Source organism: Gymnodraco acuticeps, unplaced genomic scaffold, assembly GCF_902827175.1.
Source record: "Gymnodraco acuticeps unplaced genomic scaffold, fGymAcu1.1, whole genome shotgun sequence".
NCBI classification, from domain to species: domain Eukaryota; kingdom Metazoa; phylum Chordata; class Actinopteri; order Perciformes; family Bathydraconidae; genus Gymnodraco; species Gymnodraco acuticeps.
Genome location: NW_022991451.1, coordinates 76,128 through 101,922, shown reverse-complemented (window position 1 = coordinate 101,922; position 25,795 = coordinate 76,128). Strand labels below are relative to the sequence as shown.

Sequence of the window (25,795 nt, the reverse complement as noted above, 5' to 3'; positions counted from 1 at the left end):
CAAGCTGTTTGCAATCCGCCAAATAACCGAGAGAAGAAGAAGAAGAAGAAGACGACGAAGCCGACTCCGAGCTGTCCGACTTCAGGCAAGCTTTTTGAGACCTCCCCCGGCTGCGATCGGCTATTCTCGTCTACTTTCGAGGCGAGCCGCAACGCGTCTCAAACAAGCCTAGCGAATGAGACACACAGACACAGACACACACACACCTTGAGGGAGGGAGGGAGGGAGGGACAGCTGATCGCCGTGCAGCAATCAGCTGTTCCCGAGCAGAGAGAGAGAGAGAGAGCTGCTAGACACAACTCTTATTAATCCCCGTACCAGATACTATACAATGCTAACGGAGGCGAGACGTACGTTATTCACACGCTTATCCACACGTACGTTATTCACGCGCATATACACACGTACGTTATCAACACGCATATATAAGATAGGGCTTTCTAAGCTACGCCGCCGCCACGTGAGCGCGTACTTTGAGCGCACCTATGATACGTCGCCGTGACGTCGCCTGTATTGTACGTCAACCCATTCAAAATTGATGGAGGCGTTGGCGCACGTTGACACGTCAGTTCTCCGCTCAGTTAGTTTACTTATCTGTTCTTTGGCACAAGTCACACCTCATAGTCTTGCGCTTAGCTCCCGGCTGGGTATGCTGGTGTTACGACGTCCATCCAGGGGACACGAGTGGAGTCCAGTTGTCTTTAGTCTTCGTTTCGGTAGCTAGCTCGCTCGATGCTAAAACAATCCTGGTGTTGTTTAGTTGTAGGCCTATAAGTCACGCTGAATGGCATGCTATTATGATTAACAATAAAACAACAACCTCCGTATAGCTCACCCTGAAAGGAGGTACAAGTACAGTCAAACTCTATCTACTTCTAATATTATTATATTTTTTGACAGTGCCGACCGGTCTCGAACCCGTGTCTTCCGCACGTCGCCTATAGAGTGGCCTGTACCTAGGCTGCCGCGCTAACAGGTGAGCTACGCAGCGACCCAGTTATCATTGTGTATTTTTACCTATATATATTTTCATTTATTTATTTACAAAATAATAACCATTTTTATTTCAAATATTGATATTTAATTGATGTGCTAATATACCGTTTAACCTGTAGATGGTGCTCTACACCCACATTGGCTTGAGATCTGACATTCTGGTTAGGGTCCAGAGTGAAGAAGAAGTCAAGGCCGGGGATGTTAGTGCCAGAGCATTCAATGGCTAACGTGTGTGACTTCTTGTCGTTGTTCTCAGATGGGTGGGTACACTGTATAAAAAAGCATAAATAATCAGATACAGTCATAACATGTACACGGACCATTTCAGAGACAGTGTGGGGAAACTAGACTCGTTTTGATGAGCAATTCAACCCAAGGAGATGTGTTATTTGTAAGAATGACCCACTCGGTTTAGCATGCTAACATGTAGCTCACGATGCTAGCGCGACTGAGCCGTTAGTTCGGTATTCTTTCCTATTGTAGCTGGTTAGCAATACACTCTTGTGATGCAATGAGATAATACATGTTGTTCTACTTTAATGGGTGTGCTTCAGTGAAAGGTTTACAGAAGAATATAGTTTATTCAATGTTAATGGCGAGGTCATTACCACATTAATTCATTACACAAGTGGCCTAGCCATGCTAATAGTTAGTGATGGCGAGATGAAGCCTTATGAAGCTTTCCAGCCAATGAGGCTTCATCATGGGCTTCATTTGAACACAAACCCCCCTGTTGGTCAAAGTGTGTAAAACAGGCAGATTGGACATCTCGACAGTGTGCTCTATCATCTCATACCGAGTTTCCAATGAGTAAAGCCTTAGAATAACTCTAAACAACGAACATTAAATCATATTTTTATGTTAACAATATTGTATTTATTACAGTTTAATGATTGTGATTGAAAATCCTAAGGAGGCTGCTAAACATTGCAAAGAGGGATTTGTATTCCTTAATAATATTCGTAAACTTAACCATGTTGTAGCCTGAGAAAGGCTAAACCATATCAAAGAATACATTTATTAACTACATTATCTAATTTAGCTGTAGCTTTTATAAACAACAAAAAATACGTATTGTTCAGTCGTTGAACCAGGGACCCTGCGGTCATGAGTCAACTGCTTTCCAGCTGAGCCACAGCACACACACTAAAGCTCCCTGAAAACACTGCAAGATATGTATTCCTGTATTTATTCATGTTTTTATTCCTACATTTATTTATGCTTGTATCTATTTATACTTATGACATGTTCCGACCTCTATATGAGTGAGGATCTGAGCTCTCTTGATTCCATCGTGTCACCGGGCCCGGGTACAGGAGGGGTAATATGGTTCTTATTATACATCCATGAGTATTATGAGCGTTGTGGTTCAACCGATCTGAATCGCTTCGTGAAGCAGTCACGTGGTATCGACAGGCAGCGAGGCTTCGTTTGTCATCGATGACGTCACTGGCCCAAAACGATACAAGCCTCGGTACATGCTTCACAAAAAGCTTCGGGGATTACTCGACACACGCTCCGAAGCCTCGGCGCAATACGTAACATCACTACTAATAGTGTGTTGTATTCATGTAGCATGTTATCGTGGTTAACTAAGCACCTTGCTAAGGCTAATTGTAAATGTTTTATAAGTTATGAGGAAGAGTTATTGTGTTCTTGTTATTCTGTGTAGTTGTATAAGGAATGAGTTTTTGTGTGAATACCACGTTCAGAGTATGTGTAACATGTGAGGTAGACAGGTGTGGACTCGAGTCACATAACTTGGACTCGAGTCAGACTCGAGTCATCAATTTGATGACTTGAGACTCGACTTGACAAAATCACAAAACACTTGCGAATCGACTTGGACTTGAACACCAATGACTCGGGACTTGACTTGGACTTGAGCCTTCTGACTTGAGGTGACTTGATCATTTAATTCAGAGGTCTCCAACACGCCGATCGCGAGCTGCCGCTAGAAGAGAAGACTCCCGTTGGGGAAAGCAGAATCTTCAGCCGCTCCTACTCTTGCTGAGAATCCTTGCAGGCAGGGGCGGGACTTTATTTAGCTGGGCCACCATGCGGCCAATCATATGCGAGGACACACTAGGATCATACCATTATGTGAAAGAAGGGTGGGGGGCACAGCAGGTGTAGTGGTACAGGCCAGCTGCACAGAGCTACGGGGAGACGGATTTAAATGCAAGTGCGTCAGAAAAAGTCAAGAAATTAGCGAAAACCGAAAAAAGAAGCAGCATCTGGCTGCTTTTCAATGATATTGGAGAAAGCAAAGCTGAGTGCAGGATTTGTAAAAATGAAAATAACCTTTTTTGGTTACCTTTATTTTGGTAACCACTCAGGATTTACTGTCAGAGGTGGGAGAAGTTCAGATCTTGTACTTGATGACAAAAGTACCAGAGTGTAGGAATACTCGGTTACAATAAAAAGTCCTGCATTCAAAATGTTACAAGTAAAAGTACAAAAGTATTAGCATCGAAATATAGTTAAAGTACCACCTGCAGAGGGATCTAGATGCAGGTGTTCTCTTCCCCAGACCGCCTGGCTGCACATTATCCCTTGCATAAAGATAGATTGTGGGTCCCTTATAACATGTTGTACACAGTGGAAATAAACATTCTGGTTACCTCAACATCAGGGATCTTATACATTAAACTCCTTCTGAATCAAACGTCACGGTAGCCTTACCTTACTGATCCCTCTTAAATTAGAAAAACACATGTTACTTTACCAGCAGAGAGAAAATTGATTATTAAATTATTAATCTGACTAATGAAGAGCAATTTGATCATTAAGTATTATTCTGTTGATCGATGTCATTACATTTGGTGAAAAACACATAATGACTTGTTTATGACTCGTTTTGTCAAAGTTTAGGACTTGGACTTGACTTGAACTTGCCCAACCTGACTTGAGACTCGACTTGGACTTGAGCGCAAAGACTTGAGACTTGACTCGGACTTGAGCGCAAAGACTTGAGACTTGACTCGGACTTGCAAAACAATGACTTGGTCCCACCTCTGGAGGTAGATATGCAGAATATACCATGATTCAGTTATTGTCAGTGGTATTGTTGTCTAAAGAAAAAGGAATATTACACACGTATTTAAGTTTATTTATTTTAAATTAGATTTGACAGTTTCAGTTAATTTGATATTTGCTATTTGGCATTTAAGTAATACTTTTAAGCTATATGCCTGGGGAACATACAAAAAGATACGATATGCTATAATGTGTGTGACTTCTTGTCATTGTTCTCAGCCGTACTCGGATCCCAATCCTGAGACCGGTAACATTTTTGGGGACTTGCCTGGGATAAACTCTTTGCTTTATTTAGATTTGAATGATAAACAAAAGACTGCCTTAGCCTAACATTTGACTTAAAGCAGGGCTGCCAACTTTTGAGTTCAGTTTGGAGTGAGATTTTATTTTTGGTGAACCGAAAAAAGAAACGTTCATGTGTAGGCCTACAGTGTTACGGTGGACCTCACCTCCTCTAGGGGGGTCCGGGTGCATGCTCCCGGAGTCCCGGAAGATTTTTATAAAAAATATTGAAGTTAAATTCATCAATCTGGTGCACTTTGAGAGCAAAATTAAGAGATTCATGGATACATCCATATGAAACAGAACTGTAAACAGATTTTCTTTTTCTTTATGGATATTTTACAAATCACTTCCCTTTTAAACTGTATTCTTGTTTTACTGTCATATAGTATTTTATAACTGTTTTTCATTTATTCTCATAAATGGTGACCAAACCGTTTGAGACCCGCTGAGATAACTAGACTAAAGTTAACTATCTAAACACTCAGAGAGTCCCTTACCTCACTGAGCTGTAGTTATCTCTCTCAGTCTGACAGAAACAGCTTCTAATATCTGTTAGTGCAGCTAGCTAACCAGATGCTAACAACAACAATGCAAATAGTGAGTTTGGTAGAAATATACTGTATAATAGTAAAGTTATTTAAGATGATGCCATATTTATTGAAGATTTTATATTATAAATATTCCCCAAAATTATTCAAAAGCATATTCTTCCAAACTCCTTGCTGTAGTATGAGCAACAGGAGACTATTGATGTGTGTGGTGAGTTTGGTAGTAATAAACTGTATAATAGTGATTGAATATTATTGTATTCTCTTTTTTCGGAGTTGCACTTTGCAGACGGTCCCTGAGCACTCGTTTCTTCTCCGGCTGCGGATAGAGACCAATGTAATGTGTCCAGCTCGGAGGACGGCGCGTATTGGCTTTTTTTTATCAAAATGTGATTGTAGTTCGTTGTCAACCTTACCACGGTACTTAGGAGACGTCATTTGTGTCTGAATAACGTTTTGTTCATGAGTTATTGATCCATGAAATCTGAATCTCCCAATATCGTTCCAACTTTACTGAACTAAGCCAGAAGACTCTCATTTCGTAGACCGCTCGGTTTGCTGTTCCTTCACTTTATTTATATATACAATTGTAAGAGCCATTTAGGCACATTATTTTATGGTAATGAATTATGGTTTTGTGAGCCAATTGAATATTCTTTAATTTAACTTAAATGAGCTGAATAATTATGAATTACTATTATACTGTTTTTGTAACATGTCATCTTGCTTATGGACAGCTCTAGTTTATGTTTGTTATTATTTATACAAAGCAATAGGAGGGGCGTGCTCAGGTATAAATGACGCTGCCAGCATGACACAGCAGGAAGTCTAGAGAGGAAGTTGGAAAACGTTTTTGACCGCACACATCCGTATGACCAGGAATCTTGTTTGTTTATTTGTTTTAAATACCGTGCAAACGTTGCACGTCGGAAGTGGGCCGCCAGCTGATGGAACCTTTCAATAAAGCACCTGAATGGAACAAGCAAGGTATCTGGTTTCTTGAATATACGCGAGTCAATACTCGAGCTCGCCTCCTAGACTAACGGCCCGTCTACACTACAGGCATCAAAACATCTTGAAGCTGGGCGTGTCTGAAGCTTGCCGATTTTTTGCAAGCAACGCGACCAACAACCAATCACATGAATCTCCCGCCCCCGACATACAAAGCAATAGCAATGTTAAAACGAAGTAAACTGGATATAAAATCCCCAAACAGGCGAAAACCTACCAGTTTCACCCACTGTCTCTGCCACCTCCCTCCATGCCTGGTTCCTCCGGTTTGTATCCCGGTAAATAGTTCTGGTCGGAAAGAACCGGGTGATTTGCTACCGTAATTTCTCGTTTGGAATATGAGGAAATGAACTGCGGTCTGGCTCTCCCAGCTTGCACGCGGTTTGATTGGCTAGCGCTTGTACTGGCGGGAATTGCAAAAACGGGATTTGATTGGCTGACGCCAGCTTCGCATCGAGCCTCAAAAGTTGAACATTGTTCAACTTTTGACGCCGATAGACGCTCGCGATGCTTGCAACGCCTTGCCATGCTACCCACAATGCAGTTCGGCGAAGTTTGAAAATATTCTACGTCACCCCATTCAAATGAATGGGCGAAGCGTTGAAAGCATTTTTTGACGCCTGTAGTGTAGACGGGCCGTAAGTGGCCTTTGACTATTAATTTTCTTTGGACAATTGGCCATTAGCCATAAGTCAAAAACTTCCGACAACGTCGTGAGGATTACTAGCGTGTAGGAAACTACTATCACTGGAATTGTCGGATGTGGATCTGATCGTGGCTACTGGAGCTGCGGCAGAAACAAAGTGGATCTGATCGTGGCTACTGGGGCAAGGGACCATTTGGATTATCCTCTACCGTGTGGACATGGACTGCATGCTGTCACGCTACTCTGCATGCCTTTCATTGGAGTTCGAGCCACTTGGTAAAACAGCTGTTGTCTTTTGTTCAGCCAAACCGGCTGAATAATGTCGGAGGACAGCGCCACTGAGGGTGCATTTACGGTCGACGCCCACAAGAGGGCAGCAAAACCAACAGAAAAGGCCATGGAGCAGCGGCTACAGCTCTGCATCAATGCAAGGAGAGGTAAATTAAGACAACTCACTGCCAAAATGAATGAAGTTGAGCCTTTAATGGGCAACACCTGTAACTTGTAATCTCAAATATGAGACTTTTCAAGGTAATCTTTGAAGAGTTTAAAGACTGTAACTGCTCAGTTGTGCTTTTTATGGACGAAGAAGAAAAGAGCCATGATCAAGAGAGCTGGTTTGAGCCTAAATCTCAGAGTTTTCACCACTTTATTAAAGAATCTGATATGTGGATTAATTGTGAGGAGCATTGCAAAGAAATACCACAAGCCTGCATTGATAATGTTTCTCATATGGACAGTGTATCTGTGGTGTCAAGATCCAGTAGAGCTAGCAGGGCTTCATCCGCTTCAACAGCATCCTCAGCACGATTAAGAGAGGAAGTAAAGCGTGCAGCTTTGGAAGCCAAGGCTGCCTCGCTAAAGCAAAGTCAAGCCTTGGCAGTTAAGGAGGCACATCTTCGGGCTGAGAAAGAAGAGCTGAAAATTAAAACAGCCTTAGCAGTGTCAAATGCTAAAATTAAAATATATGAAGAGTATGACGCACAGGATAAGAGTGATGCAATGAACACGTATTTGGACAATGCAAACACACAGCAGAAAGAAGATACACAAGAGCAAGCAGGACACAGCCATCCACTAATCCCAAGCAGTCATGTAAACCCATCAGATAGGTCTATTTCAGCACCTAAAGCACCAAAGGCTCTGGACTCAAGTACATTAGCCAGTGGGGCACATCAGCGACAAAGTGACTATGAAAAGGACATATGCAAAGTAATCAAGAAGCAGACTGATATAACAGAAATGCTTGTGAAACATCAGCAGCTCGCCCTTCTCCCACAGCGTGATATTCCTGTTTTTTATGGTGACTTGCTCGACTTCAGATCTTTTCTTAAGGCATTCCAACACACAGTCAGCTCCAGAACAGACAATGCTGCAGATAAGATGTACTTCCTGGAACAGTATACAAGAGGTGATCCCAAAGACATTGTAAAAAGCTGCCAGCATATGGCCCCCGACCGTGGTTTTCAGAGAGCCATGGACATGTTGGAAGACCGCTACGGCAACCCACTGAAGATTGCCACCGCTTTGATGGAAAAGGTGCTAAAATGGCCGCAAATAAAACCAGAGGACTCACAAACACTCAACAAGTTTTCCCTATTCCTTTTAAATTGCAGAAACGCCCTGGAGGATGTGAATTACATGGAGGAGCTGGATAACCCTACAAATATGAGAGTTATCGTCTCGAAGTTACCCTATAAATTCATAGAAAGATGGAAGGTGCTAGCATTCAAGATCCAAGAAAGGAGCCAGAGAAGAGTGAGATTCAAAGACTTGGTCGACTTTGTGGATGAACAAGCCAAAATCCTGGCTGACCCTCTCTTTGGTGACCTGCAGGGATCTGCTGCCGAAGCGAAAAGCAGGAACGTTTTACAAATGGAGAAAGATACCAGGAGTGAAAGGATTAAAGGAAGCATCTTTGCAACCAGTGTGGCCACATCAACAGAGGAAGATAATTGCAAACCACTGACAGTAAATAGCAGGACGTCAAGTAATGTTGCCTTCATGAAGCCATGTTTGTTCTGCAAAAAGGACCACTCACTATTGGAGTGCCATCAGATTGCAGAAAAAGCTCATAAAGACAAGGTGGACTTTATATGGAAATCTGGACTATGTTTTGGATGCCTAGTTAAAGGGCACGTGAGTAAAGACTGCAAAAAGAGAATGACATGCCAAACATGTTCAGAAAGACACCCAAGCTTGCTGCACATTCATAGATTGGACAATGTTTCCAATCATGCACGTGCAGAAAGCCAAGAGGTGGCCAGGTCAGACAACACAGTAGTTTCAAGTGCACTGGTGAGCATAGACCAGGAGACTACTACCTGTGAAGGGGCCGGAGATAGATGTGTTCTTGCGATTCTTCCGGTCTACATCAAAGCAAAGACAGGAAGCAAGCTTGTGAAAACCTACGCCTTCGTGGACCCTGGGAGCTCTGCAACATTTTGCACAGACTCTTTAGCAAGGCAGCTAAACCTGCAGGGAAAAGGAGCGCAGCTTGTCCTAACAACAATGAGCTCAACCGAACAAGTGAAAAGTTCTCTGCTGAGAGATTTGGAGGTCTGTGGAATCAAAGAAGATAAGTTTATCAGCCTAAAAAAGGTTTTCACGCAAAAGAGCATCCCAGTAACAAAGGATCATATTCCTCTTCAGAAAGACATTGAAAAATGGCCACACCTCCTGGAAGTAGAGCTGCCGTGCATCGCTGCTGAGATAGGACTCCTAATTGGAAATGACGTGTATGAAGCTTTCGAGCCATGGAAAGTCATTCACAGTCAGAACAACGGCCCATATGCTGTAAAGACGGTCCTTGGCTGGACTATTAATGGCCCACTTAAAGAACAAGAAGACAGTGTGCCAGAGGACGGTGAGCAGCACCAAGTCACAATCAACCGGATTGCAGTAGAGACTGTGGAAAGGCTACTCATACAGCAATACAATGCAGACTTTCCTGAGCATTGCTACAGCGACAAACTGGAAATGTCAAAAGACAAACCATTCATCAGCTCTGTGTCCAGCTCAATCCATCATGCTGAAGGACATTATTACATCAATCTACCTACAAAGACATCATTGGTCAGCTTGCCAAACAATAAGTATGCTGCAGTGCAGAGAGCAATTAACCTAAAGAAGAGACTCACCAAAAAAACAGAATTCCACCAGGAATACACAGACTGTATTAGTGACCTGCTAAATAAGGGATATGCAGTCAAGGTGCCAGAGACACAACTGAGCTGGCAAGAAGACAGAGTGTGGTATATCCTACACCATGGTGTGTACCACCCACAAAAGAAAAAACTCCTGGTGGTCTTTGACTGTGATGCAAGTTTCTATGGAACTTCAATCAATAACGAATCGCTTCAGGGTCCTGACATTACAAGCTCCCTCATCGGAGTCCTGACACGTTTTAGACAAGAGCATGTTGCAATGATGGCAGACATAGAAGCCATGTACCACCAAGTCAGAGTCCCAGAAGAGGATACGGACCTCCTACGCCTTTTGTGGTGGTCTAATAGAGACCTCACACAAGAAATGGTTGATTACAAAATGGTTGTACACATTTTCGGCACCACCTCGGCTGCCAGCTGTGCTAACTTTGCCTTAAGAAGAGCAGCAGAAGAAAACAGGACTGCGGCAACAACTCGGGCCGTAGAGACAGTTCTGAGGAACTTTTACGTTGATGACTGTTTAAAGTCGGTCAGTGGTGACTCTGAAGCCATTGCCCTGGGCAAAGACCTCATGTCCTTGTGCACCTCAAGAGGCTTTCACCTTACCAAAATGGACTAAAGTGAAGCAGAATCTAGCACCAGGGCACATTGTCATGATCCTGGACGACAACGCCCCTCGGAGCTCGTGGCTTCTGGGAAGAGTCGTGCAGACCATCACAGACTCTAAAGGACTGGTTCGTAGAGTACTGGTTAAAACAAAATCCAGTACTTTGGAGAGGCCTGTGGAAAGACTTTGCCTCATTTGTGAATAGGGCACTTGATTTTGCCTTTACAAAAAAAAATGTACATAAAATACGTATATTTAGTTTGTTTATGGAAAACCCATGTCAAGGGGTGTAGGTGGATTCCTCCCCCAAAGGTAAACGCAAACGCTGTTTGTTAGGAGTATAGTTGAGCTATTATTAGCCATATGTTAGTTTGGAAATGGCTCTTGTTATTATTTATAATTATAAGTCTTCCCGCCTTATAATTAGGGGCCGGAATTGTAAGAGCCATTTAGGCACATTATTTTATGGTAATGAATTATGGTTTTGTGAGCCAATTGAATATTCTTTAATTTAACTTAAATGAGCTGAATAATTATGAATTACTATTATACTGTTTTTGTAACATGTCATCTTGCTTATGGACAGCTCTAGTTTATGTTTGTTATTATTTATACAAAGCAATAGGAGGGGCGTGCTCAGGTATAAATGACGCTGCCAGCATGACACAGCAGGAAGTCTAGAGAGGAAGTTGGAAAAAGTTTTTGACCGCACACATCCGTATGACCAGGAATCTTGTTTGTTTATTTGTTTTAAATACCGTGCAAACGTTGCACGTCGGCAGTGGGCCGCCAGCTGATGGAACCTTTCAATAAAGCACCTGAATGGAACAAGCAAGGTATCTGGTTTCTTGAATATACGCGAGTCAATACTCGAGCTCGCCTCCTAGACTAAGTGGCCTTTGAGCATTAATTTTCTTTGGACAATTGGCCATTACAACATTTATTTTGGAGGAAAACTTAGCGTGAGGAAAGGCATGTGTGGCGTGAGGTCGTCAGATATGGGTTAATTGCGTGACTCTCACGGTCAATGCGTGAGGGTTGGCAGCCCTGCTTAAAGCAATGGGCAAACACGTATTCCATGGTGTAACATGGTGCACAACACTTATTATCACACAAACAAAAGACACATTTGTTTAATTCCCTCAAAAGACCCAAGGTGGCGGAAAAAATGAATAAATACTAACTCGCATTCACTTGTTGCTGCTTGTTAACAGGCAGCCACATTTCAGAGGTGGTGCAGGAGAGCGAGGCTCCGATGCAGCAGGTGGAGCTGCTGCCGCTGCACAGGGAGCAGGAGAGGGAGGTGCTAACTGCACAGGCTGAACACACTAAAGCCCCGGCCACACGAGGACGATAACGCAAACGTTATCAAAAAAGTCTTCCATCCACACGCAACAGCCACCAGAAACGTGTCCGTTCACACTAGACCGCTCGAAAGCGCTGGAGACGCTGTAGTACATATGCCAGACCTGTAAGTGGCGCTGTAGTCTGCCACAAAAGCAGCGAAGAAGACTTCCTGCGCATGGTTGCCATTGTTGCCCTTCTGTTTATTCTCCGCTGTGGCTCTTTTTCTCCCTCCCCAAGGCAAGCACTGTAATTCTCTCCGGTTAGTCCACCAGCAGATGACAAACACCCACCTCTCCGCCTCTTCCAAGGGACGAGGGGACCGTGCAGCAGAGTTTCAGTTAGATTTTTTTTCGCCGGTCAACATGTCCGTTAAAGTTAAAATCTTCCGGACTAAATTTGAAAAGTACCGGTCAAAGGTCTTCTTTGTTATTTATTGAGCTTTAAAACAAATTAATAACGACTCTAGGCTATATAATAATATACGAATAAAAAACAGAGCCTCTCTTTTCCACCCCCTCTTCTGACAGCCCAGCAGCTGATCTCTGAGCAGGATACGTGGGGAGAGGCGGGGCTATTGCTTCAACGTTATCAGGAAATTATCGTATAGGCATAAACACAGAGCCGTTTGCCCCCCCAGAGCGTTTCGTTTGCAGATCTACCCACCTTGGGACCCGTTATCGTTTTCTGCATTACCTTGTTGGCCTTGTGTGGCCGAACCGTCTATCTCAGGGGTTCCCAACCTTTATTGTGCCAAGGACCGGCAGATACATTAAAAAAAATGTGCGGACTGGTTGTCAATTTTAACTGTTTTCAATATTGACTCACCAGCAGGTGGCAACAGAGGCTAATTGTATTTAACAGCCTGAAGAAATACCAATATGCATCCAAAACATATTAACGTTTAAAACCATCATACAATTAAAACAAAAAATTAGGACCGCTTTACAAATATTAATATAATATAGCCTAATATAGGTGACAACAGTGGCTAATTGTATGTAACATGCCTGAACAAATAATAGAACAATATGCATCCAAATCATATTAACAAAGTTTAAAACCAGGATACAATTAAAACAAATTAGGACCACTGTACACATTGATATAACTGAAATGTCAGTGAGACCCCTGGGCTTGTTTGCCAGCCATAATAACCTAGGAGCTGGCCAGATGTGTGTAAATTACTGTTCATGGTAATTTGAAAACAAATGCCGTTGTTGGACACACACAAACACACCGAACATACACACACACAGTGGAGCTGAGCAGAGCACATACACACACATCATGCGCCTTTGTGACCGGACATTTCATAGCAGCCTGCAGTGGGGAACACAGTGAAGGCGGTGTGTATGCGCTGGTGCTGCACTTCTCAGAGGCTGCCTCCTGATGCTGCAGCCATTTCATGAAGTGAAGAAGGTTTTACAAATAAAAAAATAGCCCTACACCCCTGGCAGCAATGTCCTTAAAATTAAGTCCGAGTTGGAAATATATCTCAAACAATGTATGCACTGCCATCACCCCACATAAACATAACAGTCTGCGATGAAACGGTTGTCTCCTGTATGCTCCACTTCCTATTGGCGCACGGTAACTTTCTATTCGCACGAGAGACTGAGACCTTATGCTAACCAATTTAGATTAATTTTTTTATGTTTTGGATGAAATAATATGACTGGTAGCCTATAGGTGCGAGAAAAAAAAAATAATACAAAAATTATTTTTTATAAAATATTTTTATATAAACTGAGAATTGTTACCAATGATTGCTTGTTGTTTACAGAGCCCATCCCAGAGTGTGACGTGGAGCAGTGGAACAAAGATGTTGTGCATTTTTGGGTCACTTATATCCCACGGAATTCTGCAGTAGCTACTCAAGGAGCACTAACCTGGTGACACTTCTACATCAGGATCTTAAAATGGATATAATCCCCCCCACAGTGTTGTTCTTTTTTAATTCAGCTGCTTTTTAATATAATTTAAGGGACTATTCATTCCAGTGGCCCACTCATTTTCAGACTCCCCCCTACTTCTGGTGATCGGGGGCTCGTGGCTTTCCGTCTGGAGCTGGACTCCATCTTGGACATCCTAGGTTCATCTCAATTGAATATTTCACCTCCTCCTTTCCCTCACTTGCGTCCCTTCCTTGCGTCTTAGCTCCGCCTCCGTAAGATGCGAGCGAGAGACACAAGGACAAAGCAGAGGAGTCCTCAGGTATTAATTGGGATGTCCTCGTTCACTCAAACGTCACTTTTAAACAACGTCTGTTAATGATGACATGTGCACAGCTGTATCCCCTCTCATCGGGCTTAACTGAATAACCCTTTAGAACCGGCCCATTTGTTATTAAATATTTATTTAAATGAATGAATCTTTCTTCTGTATAAGTCAAGGAATTCAATGTATGATGGTTGGTCCTGCTTTTGTGTTCCGCTTTGGTGTGAAATGTAGCATACAAATATAATTATAGTAATGTGAAAGCCTTTACTCTGAAAATGTGTGTCCTCGATCCCCACAAACCCACATTCAGGACTGTGAATTTTAAATAATTGAACTACTGAATATTTTAACACAAAACTATAAAATAATTGTTATTTATCAAGATCTAGCCATTTATGAAATAGCTTTCTTAATAGCTATGTTTTAGTGACATTCAAGATCATTAAACATGACTTAAATTGTTAGTATAACCTTAAGAAATGAATTGCACATAATAATTCCCACGGAGCTGTGAGCACTTTCATTTATGTGAAGCTTTTCCACTCATTCTTCCAGTTTTCCATTTTCCTCTGTTGAAATCGACCAGCTGTGAAGGTGGGGGCGGGGCTTTTATATGCGAGTAGTGAAAACACTTCTGCATAGTCTGCTCTCGTGTATCCTCCCATGCTGGTTCCCAAGAAGACAGGAGAATTCAGACCCATCCTAGATCTCCGCAGCCTAAATCGGCACATCGCCTTTGGATAAAAGCGTCAGCTAAATGCAATGTAAAAAAATTCCAGATGTTAACTGTGAAACAGTTACTGGGAATGGTGCAGCCGGGCGATTGGTTTACAACCATCGACCTGAAGGACGCTTACTTTTGTCGAAATTGTTCCAAGACACAAAGTATTTGCGTTTTGCCTCCCAGGGGATAGCCTACGAGTACAACAGACTGTCGTTTGGCTACTCCCTACCCCCACGCACGTTAAGCAAATGTGTGGCCACAGCGCTTTAGCCGCTTCGCGACCATGGCATGAGGGTTTTCTTTTATCTGGACGACCTCATAGTCATGGCCAGGTCCAGGGAATGGGCAATGTTTCACACAGCTCAATTGATCCTACACCTAACCAAGTTGGGTTTTGCAGTCAATTAGAAGAAGAGCAATCCCATACCTCACCAGCAGGTGCAGTATCTGGGGATGGTGCTCGATGCAGGCAGGCTACGCGCCACCCTGTCAGAAAGCAGACAGGCGTCCCTGCTGCGGGCAGTTCGCAGACTGCGACAGGGGGCAACAGTAGGCTTGTTTGAGACGCGTTGCGGCTCGCCTCGAAAGTAGACAAGAGTGGCCGATCGCAGCCGGGGGAGGTCTCAAAAAGCTCGCCTGAAGTCGGACAGCTACGAGTCGGCTTCTTCTTCTTCGCCTTCTTCTTCTTCTTCTTCTTCTTCTTCTTCTCTCGTTTATTTGGCGGATTGCAAACAACTTTAAGGTGCATACCGCCACCTCCGGAGTCGGCTTGACTCGGTTTGCATTTATAAAGAATGCACACATGTGTTTAATCGTTAATGTCAGATATGTACTAAGTAAATACATTTGTTCCTGCTCAAGATTAGATTCAACTTTATTGTTATTGCACATATTACAGGTACTGAGACAACGAAATGCACTTTAGCTTCTAACCAGGAGTGCAACAAGCAGTAAAGTGAAAAGTAATGTACACAATCTACAGAATAAAATATAGAATGAATTGAATGATGAATAAACAGTGAGGGGTATGAATACACTAGATATCAGCCTGTGAGCAGTATGAACAGTGTGTATGAATATGCTAAGATATATAAAGTATGAAAACGGTAAGCAGTGCAAGTATAGTATAAAATATATGGATATTAATTTCAATATGATAAACATTGTGGAACAATGATGAAAAATGGGAATGGATGTGGCGACGTAAAACTGACACAAAACAACAAACTTTTGCCGAGCCAATTGGAGAGTTTCATCACCAGCACGTGGTAAAAACCACCAATGAGCGCTCAGCTCGAGATACCAGCGAGTCGTTTCCCATCAAGCATTTCGCTTCCGCAGCCCGTGGAGAGGAACTGCCGCGCCTCGCTCTCAAGGCTGTGGGCGTCTTTGTCCCGCGAGATTTCAACGTCTCATGTAGGCGGGCCTCCAGAGCAAGTCGGACAAAATGACTAACCATCATGCAACGCACTAGCAAGACGTTGATCGCAACTGCGCAGGTCTCGCTTGTCTCAAACAAGCCTACTGACAGCTTCGACTATCATGCAGACTCTGGGTCTCATGGCGGCTGCCCACTCCGTGGTGCCGCTGGGGTTGCTGCATATGCCGGCCTTCGTTTAGATCCCAAGAGGCACAAACGACGTCTGGTGACTATCCCCCCTCAGTGGTGGGCAACTTCCGGTACTGGGGGTCCCCAGTACATCTCCGGAGGGGAGCTCCGCTGGGGCGAGTGACCTCCTACATCACGGTGTTCACAGACGCATCCGTGACAGGATGGGGGGGGGACCTGCCTAGAGAGAGCTATAGGTGGTCGCTGGGCTCTGACGGAGACTCAACACAGCAACCTCCTCGAGCCGTGCGGGCAGTAGGGTTGGTCCTCCAGCACTTCAAACCTGTAATACAGGGCAAACATGTGCTGGTGAGGAGCGACAACCGCACCACAGTGGTGTACATCAACAGTTAGGGCGCAGTCCGCTCCGCCGCCTTGTTGACCACAGCAGAGAATCTGTGGTTATGGGCCTCAGAGACTGTGTTGTCTCTGAGGGCCCTCCACATCCCGGGACTGGAGAATGGGGGGACGACCTCATGTCGAGAGGCGGGCCCCTTCCAGATGAATGGCTGCTTCACCCGGAGGTGGTGAAGCAGATCTGGGCCCGGTTCAGGAGAGCGGAGGTGGACCTGTTCGCCAACCGGCGAAACAGCCACTGTACTCTGTGGTTTTCCATGGCTCTGCGGGACAATCCGCCCTTGGGGGTGGACGCGTTTGCACACGAGCCATGGCCAAGAAAGCTGCTCTACACCTTTCCACCGCTGCGCCTCATTCTCCCCCTCCTGGAGAGGGTGAGACAAGAAGATCTGTCAGTCATCCTAGTGGCCCCAGACCGCCGCGTGGTGCCATGGTTCGCGGAGGTGACACAGATGATGGTGGGCGATGTCTCAGGGGGCTGGTGCAATAGGGGCGTTACCCGCTCTGGGCCAACCTCTCCAGGCTTGGCTCCTGAGAGGGACAGGCTGAGTCAGTAGATGTCTGACCCCCACCCCCTTAACCCCTTAGGCAGGCAGGGGGAGCCTTCCTCACTGTTTTTTCCATGCACACCCTTTGCGAGGTAAGCGAGTCTGGGTGTGCTCTATCAGCCATGTAAACTGCGGCCCCGGCTCCTCCGCGGTCACAACCGAGGGAGGAAAGGTTGCGGTGCAGTGGCTGCTAACTAGAAAGCCGGTCAGGGGCAGTGTGATGGGTTGTTGGACGACAGAGCGTGTCCATCAGGGCTCCACCCACTGTACCCATATAGTCCAGTCGAGGCGGAGCCTGTGAGATATAACGATGGGTTACGTATTGTAACCCTAGTTATATAAGCAGAGGCAGAGCCCTCTACTAGGGGGCCCTGTTTGTCCCCCCTAGTACAGAGCTACTCGCTGAAGAGGGTGTAGGATGACGGTCGGGAGGCGAGGCCGCCTTATATACTGTGGGCCTGCGCGCGCACTCAGGTAGGCCCGCCCCCGTTTATAAATATCTCAGTAGGTGAACGCTTGCATAGTAAGGTCAAGGGCAGTACCCATAGAGTCCAGTAGAGGGCTCCGCCTGTGCTTATATAACTAGGGTTTCAATACGTAACCCATTGTTATCAGTGTAAAAGTTATCAGATATACTTCTTTTGTTTAAGTAACTATAAGGGAATACAGTTACCCTTTTTTGTATTCTGATACATTATCTGGATCCACCACAGCCTATTACAGGCCAAAGTAGCTAGGATTCCAGCGATGGTGTGAAGAGAGGAGAATAGAGCCCCTATCTTGTGCGTTAGGCTCTATTTTATCCTTCTTACAGTTACTGGTGGACAGAGGGCTTGCTCATTCCACAGTGAATGTGTATGCAGCAGCCATCTCGTCCTGCCATGTGGGATTTGGCGGAAGGTCAGCCTTTAGTCAACCACTGATGTCGCGGTTTTTACAGGGGGTCAGGAGGCTGCGCCCAGTAGTGCACGCCTCCACCCCGCAGTGGGACCTGCCCCTAGTTCTCGAGGCTCTGGTCTCAGAACCATTTGAGCCTCTGGAGCTCTCCTCTGTAAAAGCACTGTCGTGGAAGACAGCTTTGCTTCTTGCCTTAACGTCAGCCAAAAGAGTGTCCGAGTTAACCGCTCTGTCGGTGCACCCGAGCTGTTTACTGATTCGGGGTGACCGGAGCGGCGCGACACTCAGACCGAACCCCTCCTTTGTGCCCAAGAGCCTAAGGAGTGTGTTCAGGTTGAGGGCTATTCAGTTAGGGGGTTTTAGTCTTCCCCCACATTGTGGGACCAGGGAAGCTAAACTGCACCTCCTCTGCCCGGTGCGTGCGCTAGCATACATACTACCCATAGAGTCCAGTAGAGGGCGGAACCTGTGAGAGATATAATGCTGGGTTATGTATTGTAACCCTTGTTATATTAACACAGGCGGAGCCCTCTACTCAGGGCACTGTCTGTCCTATATCGCTCGCTGAAGAGAGGTGTAGGATGATAGTCAGGAGGCGAGGCCTCCTTTTATACGGTGAGATGCGCGCGCATTCAGGTAGGCCCGCCCCAGGGCCGGCTACGTCTATAGAAATCTCAGTAGGTGAATACTTGCATAGAGGGTAGTACCCCATAGAGTCCAGTAGAGGGCTCCGCCTGTATTAATATAACAAGGGTTACAATACGTAACCCAGCGTTTGGCACATAACTTTCAGCATCTAATGTTTGCGTAACCAGACTTCGGTAGAGGGTTAGGGTTAGGCCAGCACAACATGGGAGCACGTAAAGTCGACTGGCATTTCACTTTTGATTTCAACAGCAGACACCGGTCCTTTATAACCAGGGCTGCACATAACTGGTGCGCAGGTGCGCACCTCCGCCAAAAAAAGAGCACCGGGTAATTTGAAACAAAGCGCATTTGCGTACGTACGTACATACACACACACAGAGAGAGACAGACAGACAGACAGACAGACAGGATGTTCGCCTAGGGCGCCAGATCTGGGGAGGTGCTGCGCTGGCAGTTCTGGGAGGGAAAAACATTTTGACCGTTGGGGCTCATCCTAATTTTAGGCCTTGATGTAACAATATTCATAATTAAGTCAATGTAACAGCCTTTTCACCCCGGTTACACGTTTCATTTGCCCTGTACAATGGGCGCTGTAAGTGATGAAAATGGGGGATGTTGGCTTATCTGGCGCCCGCAGCCAAAATGCGAGTGAGCGAGGGAGAGAGGGAGGGTGCACCGGTACCGGCGCTGTTGTTATTAGAATCTGGTGCCGTGCTAGCTGCTCTAACGGATATTAGAAGAAGATGTTTCTACAATAATGTGGAGGGAGAGTCCTCTCCAGTCAGACTGAGAGGCTGATACTACAGCTCAGTAAGGTAAATGAGTCTTAGTCTAAGTTCAAACGGTTTGGTCACAATTTATGTAAACACATATTTCCAAGGCACTCCTTTATAATTATTGGGATAAACAGGTTTGAAATCATTCCAATGTATACTATAGGACAGTAACCAAAAATATCCTTTAAAACTGGAGAGATAAAAAAAAATGCATAAATAAATGTTAAGGTAAAATAAGATATGAATGAACAACACAAATAAAATAAGTTACATTCATTTGTTATTGGCTATGGTAGGTTATTGGTTATGTTCACATATTTATTTGATTACATCCACTTGTCTAAGATGACAACAGAGACTTTCGACCCAAACCCAGCTGTTGACTTGTGGATGCAAGCATCTAATCGCAGACTCAACCAGAGAGAAAGAAGTAGGCCTACATCATCAGCTACCATGTCTGACAGAGAGGAAGACAGTGAGGAGAACAGTCAGGAGGGTAGTGATGACAGCTTGTAGGATTACTGGTCGTGCTAATGTTGTCTTGTGTTCACCTCTGCATGTGTGTTCTGTGTTCACCTCTGCATGTGTGTTCTGTGTTCACCTCAGTGTGTGTGTTCAGTGCCGTGTGTCTGGCAAATAAAAAAGTTACGGTTTATTTCATTTTAAGGATGAGCACCAAGCAACATCTCCAGGTGCTCCTTTGAGAACCAGGGCAAAAAGTTATGTGCACCCCTGTTTATAACCCAACAGTTAAACACTCTTGTTCTCTCAGTTGCCATTTAGGAAGATTTACTTTCATGGAAGGGGCAAGGCTTTAAAAAAGTCCAGAGCTGTGTAGGTCAAGTTTAATGTTTGAACTAAGTAATGGCGCGTTTCCACTGCAGGCCTCGCTCGGTTTGGTTAGGCCTTATTAGGCCCGGCTCACTTTAATGCTGCGCTTCCATTACAGTTTAGGAACTGGGGTAGTTACTATAGTAACACAGTGTAGACGGAGCCGTGACGTCATCTTCAATGAGCGCCCCAGAAAAAACAACACAGCCGTTAGCTCTTATCACTCAGAGCTCACAGCTCCTCATATCTGTTCAGAAACTAGACAAAAGTTAAACAAGTACAAACCACAGACTGTCTGTGTCATGGCGAATACAGTCGCTGGTTTATTTATGTCTGTATAGGCCGTTGTTGCGAGTGTGGACGGTCGGAGCATATATAACGTTAGCTTAGCCAAGCTTCATTTAGAAAACACGCATTTTAAAAGGGTTTTTCGCCTGCCGGTCTGTCTGCAGACTTGTCAAAGCATTAATTCATGGTTTTTACTTACCGGTATCAGTATGTTGTTACTTCGACATCATTTTGAAACGTGTATTACAATTAAATCACGGTCAAATATGTTCATCTTGTTGTAGTTGTAGCCCCCTTGCCAGCGATTCTCTCTCTAGTTTAGCATACTCAGCCCGACTCAGCCTGGTTGTTCCTGGCCCTAGAACCACGATTTTATGGGTCCAGAAAAACTGTGAATTAAGACCCGCTAGCCGCTACTAAGCCAAGTGAATTTAACAATATAATTTGTCAAAAATACACATTTTATTGGGGACCCACCTTCCCTTTATTAACCATTAACTCAACGGAGAAGCCCTGGCACTTCCTGTCTCTTAATACAACGTGTTCTTCTGAATTGGGGCTCGTTTAACTAATTATTGTTAATTTAGATTGTATGCATCCAGCAGTAGAGTTGCTGTCCACCATATGTTTGGTCTGGTAAATGCATGGACATTGAACCTTAAAGAATTTTTTTTTTTAATGGCATTTCCAAATCACTAAAAGGTATTATTGTCAAAAACACTTAGAAAAGCTATACATTATGTAGATTTAAAAATATTTTAAAGAGGTGAAAATTCCCGTTGCTATTTAAAAAAGAATAAAGCTTGTAGGAACAATTGAGATTGTTATATGTGAATGTAATAAATAAAACAATATCAGTGTTAGAGAAACGTTTATGAATATAGGCTGTCAAAGATGCTTTAAATAAGTGATGGTAAATGTTTTAGTTGTTCTTAGTAGCCTACAGACACACTTGGTAGAACTTAGAAGGCTTTAGCGTACTTTACATTACACTTTTCCCCCGCGAATATCCGTTCCCATTCTTTACATGGGTTATGCGCGCTCTTGCAAAGCTCGTGCATTTCTAGAAAAGCCGGAAGTGGGAAGTGACGTAGGATGAGTTTTTAAATAAATAAGATTAATGTGTATTTGTTTTAGAAATAATTATACATCGATTACAGTTTGTATGCTTACCAAGTGATAGTTATATACAAAAACATATTGAAAAAAAAAGCATTTGTTGTCATTTTTACGCGGGAGTTCAAAGGTTAGTAACAAAATGGCTGCACACACTGCAGCCGCGATCTCAATTCTATCAGCAGCCGGATAATGAGGATATATCGATGTTTTGATCCACGACTACCGCAGGCAACATTATATGGATCTATTCTCTCTATTTAATACGATTGGTAGTCATGGCCGACTTTTATTAATGAATACGTCCACTGAGGTTGCAATAAAAACACTACAGCAGTCTCCGGGCAACACAACCTGAATATAAAGCATTCATTACAGAGTCAGTGACAGTACTGCTTGCCTCTGACTCAGAGCCTGTTTGTTCTACTCTCGGCAGTCTGCATGCATGTGGAAGTAGCCCCTCACGGCTGGTGAGACGAAGCACCAATACAAGGAGCAGAGTTCCGGCATGTTGAAACTTTAGTCAACAGAACAGAGACAAGAGGATGAACAAGAAGAAGGACAAGGGCTTTGAGAGCCCGCGCCCCTTTAAATTATAAGTATTTTCATTTAATACCATACTTGTAGGCATTACATTATTTGCAGTAATGTTCCATACTGAAGCAAAGGTAACGGTAGCTTAACGTTTTGCGTGAGTAACTCACAGGCAGCAGAGTTTCTTAAAGTACAAAGACCGTTATCCGCTGACTGAATGAGTATCTAGTTTAGTTCACATCGAATACTGACATTGTTTTTCTGTTATTGTTTTTACGACCCACCAGGTGGTGTGCATCAACAACATCAACTTCCAGAGAAAGTCTGTCATTGTGAGTACACAAGTTACAGTCTAACGTTATTGTCATAGGTCATTCTGCTGTTGTTGGACAGAAAACAGCTGGCCAGTGGTGTAAAGTAACTAAGCACATTTACTCAAGTACTTTACCAAAGTACAATTTCGAGGTACTTGTACTTTACTTCAATATAACTCAGAGGTAAATGGTGTACTTTTACTCCCCTACATGTATTTCATACCTTTAGTTACTTCACAGATCTGGATGAATGATGTGAAATATAATCAAGTGTTGAATCAGACTTTAGTTCCACCTGGAGTAAATCCACCAGCTACCCTGCAGCATACAAAGTCATTCAAACTAGCTGCACCTTTACCAGCTTTGAGAACACTTTCATGATCAATCATTATAAAACATATAGATATTATTCTGAAATGGACCAATCTGCACAACGACTACTTTCACTATATTTTGATGAGAATACTTTTCTACTTTCACTTGAGGAACATTTTGAATGCTGGACTTTTACTTATAACAGTATTCCTACACTCTGGTACTTCTACTTTTACTCAAGTACAAGATCTGATTCTTCCACCTCTGCAGCTGGCTGTTATTACACCCACTTGATTCCATCCAGTTACTGACCCCCTTGTTATGATATATATCGAACAGACTATAGATATAACTGCTTTCTTGTCCACTTATACACCTATTCACATTGCACCCATTTAAACAGGAATAATGACGAACTGCATTTAAAATACAACTGCATACTGCCTTTAAAACCGTAGACTGAAACACTTTGGGGAATTAGTCAAATGGTTTTATTGGTATTTGCTAGATATTATGTAGGTCTATGTGACGGACTAAAGCATGTTTCTGTGTTACAGAAATTACACTTTACTGTCCTCTTATTCTTGTCTTTTTTTTATTGTTTGCAAATAGTTGTGTATGTGGGTGTGTTTTAAGCACCACTGGTACGTAACTTCAATTTCAATGTATTTTCTATATAATGACAACAAAGGTTTCTATCTATGTGAAACATAAATCCCAATGCACTCAAAGACTTGCTGCTGTGATAAACCAGCATAGAGAATTGTGTTTGGAACATTTCTAGGTCCAATGCAGGTTATATGATTCAGACAGTGAACTTTACCTCAGTAACTGTTGACCACTGATGTCCGTCGTTACCAACTTCTTCTTCTGTTTGCATCCCTCAGGGCTTTGTTGAGCTGACCATTTTCCCCACGGTGGTCAACCTGAACCGGATCAAGCTTAACAGCAAACAGTGCCGCATCTACAGGGTCCGAGTCAATGAACTGGAAGCACCATTCATTTACAATGACCCTACACTGGAGGTGTGCCACCATGAGTCCAAGCAGTGAGTATGGCTTTCCACTTTTCAGTGGAGTACAGATTCTATACTGAACACTGAATGTTTTATGCCTTAATCCTTGAAACAAGGTTAGTGTAATTTAATAAGACAAAGACCAATTGTCAGGAGCATTAACCTGAAAACCCCAAAAAGGGTCAGGAAGCAGCCACACTGTCCAGAAAATACCCCAGGGCAGAGAGTGCAGAGCATCATCAGTTTAACCTTTATCACTGACAGACAGTCAAACCAAACATCAGTATGTTTCAGCAAAGATAGAAAACACATGCAAGAGAGCAACCTGGACGCAAGGAGGGGAAAAAGCACCATATATTTCACAAACAGTTTTTCTTTGCTCATCTTTGACTAATCAAGGTCGTTCAGATAGATTGTTAACGGTGTTCATGAATGACCTTCTGTAATCAACTAGTCTAACTTATTTCTGAAAGAGTTGTGGCTCCTTGCTCTTAATCCAGTCTTCCATACTCAAACGGTTTCCTCACTATATAATGACTGAGAGTGACTTCTTTTTAAACGTTGCATCAATTAAACATTTATTATCTTCACTTTACTGTCCAGTAAACACACTATGTGGCATATTGGCATATTTAAGAAATCTATAAAGAAAACCTTTTTACTGTTTGACAGTGCAACAGTTGATGCATCAATGTACCTGTAACAGCCATGACAACATACATATTCATTGTATTCTCTTTTTTTATTTTACAAGACTGTTGTATTAACTAATAACTACCTACCGCACACAATTTGTTATGACATTTCAAAATCCTTCTTATTGATCGCATTGTAAAAGACACCTCTAGGATTTCTAGAAATAGAAATTATCTTAATATTTTGAATATTTAATTTACAAAGAAAATTGGATAGCTATCTGGGTCTCCATCTGTAAACAATGTCTGGAATTGAATTGCCTGAAAATGTTCCAACTGAAAGTTGTGTCGGAAGGTTCATTTGTTAAATTGCTGGCAATACGTTTTGACATCTTACTAAATGAGTATTTCAGATATCCTGTCACCAGAATAGCTTTGAGAAAAGTTGTTGTGATGGTGAGGCATGGAGAAGAAACTCACATCTATTATTTAGAAAGTATTTAAGAGAACATTTTTTATTTTTCGAATTTTGACTCCTGTAACCGTCACATTTCACCAGGTCTGGTCATGTTACTATAAATACCATTGTCCGCCTACTTTAAAAGAACCTGTTTTGTGTAAATGTTTTGTGTGTCTGTTAGGAGGAACCTCAACTACTTCTCCAGTGCCTACACTGCAGCAGTGAGTGCTGTGGATCCTGATGCAGGACATGGCGAGCTCGTCATCAAAGTTCCCTCTGAGCTCTGGAAACAAGGGGACGGTAAGACCATGGCACAAAGGCCACTGCAAATCAAGAAATAGGTGTTTGGATCATGTTTCCCTTGAAAATCAAAGACTATCATAATCTTAGGTCCTTTTCAATTCCATCATCTTTTCAGATTGATTTCTTGCCTGACATGATTATTATGACATATTAACACGTTTCCCTGGAATACAACAAATGTTGTTGCTGGCCGTCCACACCGATAATTGACAGCAATGTTATTATGAATGAATGCCTGATACTACAGAATCAAAATCAGAACAGGTTTACTCCCAAGTAGGTTACACATACGAGGAATTTGCCTTGGTAAGTATGGTGCGTATCTAAACACAGTTAAAGAATATAAATAGTAAGAGAGGACCAACAAAATAAAACCATTATAAAAAACTATTTAAAGAAAACTATTATAACATTAAAATATAGCAATATTTACATTAAATATAGATACAGCCATTAAAAGTGAAATAGAATAAATTAAAGTAAAATATGTGCAGTATTGGTATGACAATTGGAAAGCCGTGCAGATATAAGAGGTAGCTTCGCTACAATGTGCAACATT

The 25,795-nt window shown here is 43.2% G+C and overlaps 2 protein-coding genes and 1 long non-coding RNA gene across 5 annotated transcripts in view; all 3 read left to right on the top strand.

Annotated features, from left to right (window-relative positions):
- The first annotated feature begins 131 nt into the window (after window positions 1-131).
- On the top strand, window positions 132-11,651 carry LOC117532933. Its single transcript, XR_004566962.1, has 3 exons — window positions 132-976; window positions 1,116-1,256; window positions 11,514-11,651. It is a non-coding gene; the product is annotated as an uncharacterized LOC117532933 (long non-coding RNA).
- LOC117532932 lies at window positions 6,572-11,131 on the top strand. Its single transcript, XM_034196536.1, has 2 exons — window positions 6,572-6,962; window positions 8,142-11,131. The coding sequence occupies exon 2, from the start codon at window positions 8,167-8,169 to the stop codon at window positions 10,309-10,311; it is 2,145 nt and encodes a 714-aa protein (XP_034052427.1). The 5' UTR covers window positions 6,572-6,962; window positions 8,142-8,166; the 3' UTR covers window positions 10,312-11,131.
- A 9,979-nt stretch (window positions 11,652-21,630) lies between the features above and the next one.
- Window positions 21,631-25,795, top strand: part of taf2 (TAF2 RNA polymerase II, TATA box binding protein (TBP)-associated factor) — a 33,863-nt gene continuing 29,698 nt past the window's right edge. Inside the window, exons 1-4 of one of the 3 annotated variants that reach the window (XM_034196535.1) lie at window positions 21,631-21,790; window positions 22,482-22,526; window positions 23,711-23,871; window positions 25,115-25,233. Coding sequence is in view for 2 of the 3 variants with exons in the window: in XM_034196533.1 (XP_034052424.1) it covers window positions 22,206-22,255; window positions 22,472-22,526; window positions 23,711-23,871; window positions 25,115-25,233 (385 nt within the window). In the remaining variant the exon portion in view is untranslated. The other 2 variants (XM_034196533.1, XM_034196534.1) reach the window with 2 other exon arrangements.